The sequence below is a fragment of the Schistocerca nitens genome, chromosome 2, assembly GCF_023898315.1.
Source record: "Schistocerca nitens isolate TAMUIC-IGC-003100 chromosome 2, iqSchNite1.1, whole genome shotgun sequence".
NCBI lineage: Eukaryota > Metazoa > Arthropoda > Insecta > Orthoptera > Acrididae > Schistocerca > Schistocerca nitens.
The window spans coordinates 32,342,569-32,349,836 of NC_064615.1; the positions used below are offsets into that span (position 1 = coordinate 32,342,569).

Consider the following 7,268-nt stretch of genomic DNA (forward strand, 5'->3'; position numbering starts at 1 on the left):
CAGAATTGCATGAAAGCAATCTCTGTCATACTAAAGAAGCTATCTTGATTTTGTCTGACACATACTTAGTCATACTTTCATACATGACAGCAATTCATTTTATACAAATAGCTGGTAGATACAATGCTTCCATCTGAACAGCATAGAAATGTCCTACAAATACTGACTTTGTTGTGGAATTGAGAATGCTGTACGAAATTTTGAAACTGGAAGAATGGACTACTAATGACAGATGTTACTAAGTTTTATGTATTCTGGACCTTCCAAGATGGTGAAGGCCTTAAGGTGTGCATATTCATGACATTGAGATCTGCTTTTGTGACATACTAGTTCCTAATTACAAATCTGTAAATGGAATAGGAGTGTGAAAAAGAAATGTTAATAGTTACTTCTAAAATTAACTTGCTCTCAAGCAAGACTACAGTCTGTTTCAATTACTTGATAGTTGACATCTGTCACTTAAAGACAGTACAGTGTTGCCACTTCGGCTACCACTTGGTTAAAGGAGACACACAAATGTGGCTGGTTACTTCACAAGTTCTGAAATGCTGTTCAAGTAACGTGGGGCAATGTTGTGCCATCAGGTACGACAGGAATGTGAGATACTATGTCTGCAGCTGATTTTAAATGACCGGTGATTGAACTAATGCAGACATTGTGTTTTATAGCCTTGAATTTACACTCGTGTCCTAAGCTAACTACAACCTCTTGACGTGCAATATATCCGAGTAAACAGCAGTCAGTTACCTGTGGCAGAACTATTAATTACGCTCGCTTTGCTCATGACTTTTAAAGTTGACCTGTATGAACAAACTCAAGACAAAAAAAAAATTGGTTTAGTGCTAAAAGCGGGCTGTAACTTCTCACTTTTGCTACACGAACTGGCGCGATACCGACTGATGAGCAGTCCCGGTTGGAACTCAGTTACAGGTTATAGGCGGCACAAGCAGATTCCAAAAGAAAGAAGAATAACAGGAAGAAATATAAGAGCAAATAAAACATTCAGTACACTGATGAAAATGATGCACCAAAAGATTAAAAGTAAAAAATTAGACTGTAACCAGTTAATTGAAAATAATAATAATCAGAGTCATTTTGGCAAAGATTTAAAAAATAAAACAAATTATCACCTGGCGATATTCGAACTTTTATACTTTTACACCATAGACTGTGGCATTACCACTGCACTGTAGAGGAAGTTGAGATTATGTTGTTACATTTATTTATGGAAGCTAGATGTAGTGGGAAACAGTGAAGTTAGCTGGCAGGACTTCTGGTCAGGTGAATACAGGGTTATAAACACAAAATCAAATAGGGGTAATGCAGGAGTAGGTTTAATAATGAATAAGATAATAGGAATGCAGGTAAGCTGCTATGAACAGCATAGTGAATGCATTTTCATAGCCAAGATAGACACGAAGCCATGCCTACCACAGTAGTAGAAGATTACATGCCAACTACTCTGCAGATGATGAAGAGATTAAAGAAATGTATGATGAGATAAAAGAAATTATTCAGATAGTTAAAGGAGACAAAAACTTAATCGTGATGGGTGACTGGAATTGAATAGCAGGAAAAGGAAGAGAAGGAAAAATAGTAGGTGAATATAGACTGAGGGAAAGGAATTGATAAGGAAGTCACTTGGCAGAATTTTCTACAGAGCAAAATTTAACCATCTTTAACACGGTTTCACAATCATAAGGGAAGGTTTTATACGTGGAAGAGACCTGGCAACACTGGAAGGTTTCAGATTGATTATATAATAGACAGAGATTTAGAAACTAGATTTTAAATTGTAAGACATTTCCAGGGACAGATGTGGACTGTGACCACAATTTATTGGTAATGGAGTGTAAATTAAAATTGAAGAAATAGGAAAAAGGTTGGAAATTAAGGAGATGGAACCTGAATAAGTTGAAAGAACCAGAGGTTGTTGGGAGCTTCAGAGGGAGCATCATTCAATGTTTGACTAGAACAGGGGAAAGGAATACATTAGAAAGCAAATGGGTATCATTAAGAGATGAAATATGGAAGGCAGCAGAGGATCAAATAGGTAAAAAGACATGGTCTAGTAGGAATCCATGGATAACACAAGAGATGCTGAACTTAATTGATGAAAGGAGAAAGTTTAAAAATGCAGCAAATGAGGCAGGCTACAGGGAATACAAAAATTTAGAAAATGAAGTTGACAGGAAGTTCAATATTGCTAAGCAGGGATAGCTAGAGGACAAATGTAAGGATTTACAAGCATATTTCACTAGGAGAAAGGTAGATCCACCTACAGGAAAATTAAAAGAGGGTTTTGAGGAAAACAGAAGTAGCTGTATGAATATCAAAGAGCTCAGATGGTAAACAAGTCCTAAGAAAAGAAGTGAAAGGTGGGAGGCGTATATAGAGGGTCTATACAAGGTAGATGAACTTGAAGGCGATATTACAGAAAGGCTTGAAGGCGATATTACAGAAAGGGAAGAGGAAGTTGATGAAGATGAGATGGGAAATATGATACTGTAAGAGGAATTTGACGGAGTTCTGAAAGATCTGAGTTGAAACAAGGCCCCAGGAGTAGAAAACATTCCATCAGAACTACAGATAGCTTTGGCAGAGCTCTTCCATATGGTGTGCTAGATGTGTGTGACAGGCGATATACCCTCAGACTTCAAGAATAATGTACTAATTCCAACTCCAAAGAAAGCAGTTGCAGACAGATTTGAAAATTACCAATCAGTTCAATAAGTCATTGTTGCAAAATACTACTACAATTTCTTTACAGGAGAATGGAAAAGCTGGTAGAAGCAGACCTTGGGAACATCAGTTTGTATTCCAGAGAAATGTAGGAACATGCAAGGCAATACTGACTTGACTGCAATACACTCTTTGAAATTCTGAAGGTAGCAGGGCTAAAATACAGGGAACAAAACGCTATGTACAACTTGCGCAGAAACCAGACCATAGTTATAAGAGTTGATGGTCGTGATTGATAGGGAGGCAGTGGTTGAAAAGGGAGTGAGGCAGGGTTGTAGCATATCCCCATGTTATTCAGTATTTATACTGAACAAGTAGTAAAGGAAACCAAAGAAAAATTTGGAGTAGGATTAGGTTTGAAATGAGACACTTGCTGTAGTAGATGAATTTCGCTATTTAGGTAGCAAAATAACTGGTGATGGCCAAAGTAGAGAAGATGCAAATTGTAGACTGGCAGTGGCAAGAAATTCGTTAATGTTGAATATAGATTTAAGCGCCAGGAAATCTCTTCTGAAGGTATTTGTCTGGAGTGTAGCCATGTATGGAAATGAAACATGGATGATAAACAATTTATTACAGAGTTATTATTATAGAGACTTTAAAAATGTGATGCTACAGAAGAACGCTGGAAATTAGATGGGTTGATCAAATAACTAATGACGACATACTGAATAGAATTGAGGAGACAAGGAATTTGTGGCACAACTTGACAAAAACAAGGGATTGGTTGATAGGACAAATTCTGAGATATGAAGAGATCACCAGTTTAGTATTGGAGGGAAGTGTGGGGGGGTAAAAATCATAGAGGGAGACCAAGAGATGAATACAGTGAACAGACTGAGAAAGATGTAGGTTCCAGTAGTTATTCAGAGATGATGCAGAAGGTATAATAGCATAGAGAGCTGCATCAAACCACTCTTCGGGCTGAAGACCACAATAACAACATTTAAACATTTATTTATATATAAAACCTGTTGCAACGAACATTTTCTGCCTCCAAAATCTTCGGTTTTGTGTAATGTTGTATGAAGTTTACCTGCCGTAGGCAGTCTCTCTTATGATAATTGAATATGTGAAGGTGAATTGCATCTTATGCGAACGAATCCTGCAGTCTTTGGCTAGTTACGTGTAGCAATTGTGCATATTGTATTACCATCGTTGGGTGTAAGTGTGTGTTGTTTTGAGTATTTTATCATATGTGAAATAAAAGGGCCAGATCCAGGATTCGGGCTCCAAACATAACATGAGAAAAAGAAAAGCCAGACAGGGATTTGGAAGTTAACAGACCATTTGTTGTGGCAGTTTGGCGGTGGTGAACATTTCAGGCATGACATAGAGCCCTGTAATTGGAGGAAGTCACCTCCAACATGTGAACGTCAACTGTCAAGTAATTTAATCAGACTGTAGTACAGAACTGAGATGATTCACAAAAAGTAATAGTAGGGTACGATCTAGAGTTACATAGATGTGTTTGAGTTCATTACTTTGACAAAAACATTAATTGTAAAATTATGAAATGGTACAATAGTTTTAATTGTAAAATTATGAAATGGGACAGTAGTTTCTAGTGACAATTGGTTTGGGCTCCTTCATGACCAGGTTATACCACAGAATATAAATAAACTATGATGAATCATTGAATAAGAGTTTATTTGGATTTTTGTGGCCCACTGTTGCTGAAAAAGCAATAGATTCGTAACAGCTAATGAATAAGTGTCAGTAATGCATGAGGTGCCATTAAATTTATATGCTGAAATGATTGATGACAAAGCTTTAAGATAACCAGTATTGAAGTAGTGACAGTGAATTTAGTATTTGGCTTAATTTAAGACAAAGCTTTAACATACCAGTATTGAAATATTGACAGTGAGTTTGGTATCTGGACTGATTTTGTTGTTGTACCTTGACTGTAAGAACTACGTAACATGAAAAGTTTAGGAAAGTCACTTATTACACTGTTCGCAAAACTGTGAAGGATGTTGCCAGAGGAACAAGTTCCGCACCATCATTACTGGATAGACATTCATTCCATGTCTGCAATTCTCTGATATCTAGGGCAACAGTTCAAAGTTTCCTGTGTAACACATTACAACAGTTTTCTTGGGCAATAGTTGTAGACACCATTCATTGCACACCCGTCACAGTTTCCACTGACATGAAGACTATTGCAACAAAATGCGATAAGTGATTTGTTTATTTGAAATTATTTGATATATTGTGGGGTGACTTCTTGAAAAGCTGATCATTAACATAGTATTTCCGTTCAGTACAAACTCAGCACTGGTTTATGAAATATGTGTACATAAAGGTATGTGTGACAGTTATATATTGCTCAATGTTGTTTGATACCACGCTGCTCATTTACCACCTTGTGCTAATAACTGGCCACATTATTATGCCCACTAGATGAAGAAATAGCAACACACAGCTTTTCCCTAAAGTTGTCATAGTATTTATGCTGAAGCTATGACTTCATGAGATGTATTATTTTGTTTAGACACTTCTATCCCGTAGGGAGAGAAGAAGTAAACTGAATTTGATATAGGTATCACACCTGGTTAGGCTGAGGATTTCTTCTTGTTCTGGTACTAAATGTGTAGTGTTGCAATTTGAGCAAGTGGAAGCATAAGGAAATAGTTCTTATGTTTCAAAATAATTATTTGTGTTCTTTTTCTCTTTTTTATCAGTCTCCAATTTGGCAAGAAGAAGAAGAGTGCAGAAATGTCTTCCTCTCCGGCAAGTACTTCAAAAGCTGGTTTAGAGTCAAAACCATCTAATGCATTCACTGGCAAACTAAAATCTGGACAAGGAAATATGTCTTCAGGTGAGCTTCTAGCTCGCATTCGAGCCCGTAATCGACTTTTGACACCAGCTAATGATTCACAAGAAGAAGGACAGCAACAAATAGTGCAGCCAACAACATCGAGTGACGATCCAAATGTTGAGCTGTTGACTGACATTAGAAATTTCATAGCATACGGAGCAGCAGTAAATGGCAGAGCTTCAACACAGGAAATAGTTGATAGGTTCAAAGACAGACTTCCTCCTGGTTCTTCTCCACTTTTCAAGTTCCTGCTGCAAGAAATAAGTGAATTTCATAGGACTCAAAGTGGAGAAGGTGTCTGGAAGTTACGAGCAGAATTCAAGTGGACATAATTGTAACCACTATTCATCACAGCGCAGTCAGGATTGTAAAGTTATATTTTTATTTTATTTGGGCAACACATGGAGCTTTGGGTTAAAACAGTACAATACATTCCAAAGAGTAATGCATTATATTTTTGTGCATTTTAAAAATATTTCACAGTTCATAGGATGTAAATGTTAGAAGGTTGTTTGTTATTAGGAATTCACACATTTCCTTTATTTCGTGTCATTCTCCAGTCTTCTTTCACTGTGATTCAACAGTCCTCAGTCTTACCAACACTGAAAAAAAAATTGTCTCACATTCTATTGTAGTTTTATCGACTTTTGTTATTTAACTGGATTTTTATAATTTTATTGTGTTACAAGGAAAAGATTTTAGTGATCTAGCATTTTGTATATGTTTATTTTTGTTGAACATATGTGGTTGTGAACTTCTGTACTCATATCCATAATTGCTCACGACATGGCAGAACTACTGACATGAGAGAGAGGGATTGAAACCCACTAATAGTAAGGTGAATGACTGCGAGACTTGTATTATTATAGGGTTGAAGTCAAAGACAAATTTCCTCCAGTTTCTTCTTCAATATTCAAGTTCTTCTGCAAGAAATGGTGAGTCTATAGGCCCCCAAGTGGATAAAAAGTTGTGAAATTTGTCACCAAATGTGTGTAAATCAAAAGAAGTAAAGAGTTATACTTGTCACTTGAAGGGATTATAAAATGGGAGTGCATTCAGTGCACTACACTATTGCTGAGCAATAGTTCATAAGAATTGCCTTCTTCTAGTCAATCTCCATATATTTTTAAATTCTTCCTTGCCCATTAAATAAGTCAGAATATATATTATAATTTATTTATACTCACAGATTAATTAAAAATATTTTTTATCTTTACTGAGAGATGTTAGAAAGATTATCAGTATTATTTTTTTGTCACTATATCTTTATTTCCTACTTCATCAGTTGAGTTGCAGCTGTATATTTTATTGCTATCAAACTAAGATTTTGAACTGCAAACTGAAGTTAAACAAGCTGTACATAAATTTATAAATATTGTTGTAAATTTTGTAATGAAATAAAAGCATTTTGTTATGTACAATCTTTCAAATCTTCATTCCCAAACACATTTAAACATATTACACCTTGTCCACATTCTAAATGTTTGACGTTAGTCATTGGCTGGAGTAATGAAAGGAGTAAAGGTAACAACTAACGGTATACATCTACACCTAGACCCCACAAACCACCATACAGTTTGTGAAATAGGGTATTTTGTGTGCCATTGTCACTTCCCCACTTTCCTGTTCCAGTAATTTTCGCTGGAAGGACAATTACAAGTCTCTGTGCAAACTCAAATTTCTCTAATTTTATGTTCATAAT

The 7,268-nt window shown here is 36.1% G+C and overlaps 1 protein-coding gene across 1 annotated transcript in view; it reads left to right on the forward strand.

The window, feature by feature from the left end:
- Positions 1-6,906, forward strand: part of LOC126235692 (DNA excision repair protein ERCC-6-like) — a 119,631-nt gene extending 112,725 nt beyond the window's left edge. The window contains exon 19 of the mRNA XM_049944433.1: positions 5,430-6,906. Within this exon, the coding sequence (XP_049800390.1) occupies positions 5,430-5,898 (469 nt within the window). The 3' untranslated portion in view covers positions 5,899-6,906. The remainder of the gene's footprint in view (positions 1-5,429) is intronic.
- The last annotated feature ends 362 nt before the right edge of the window (positions 6,907-7,268 follow it).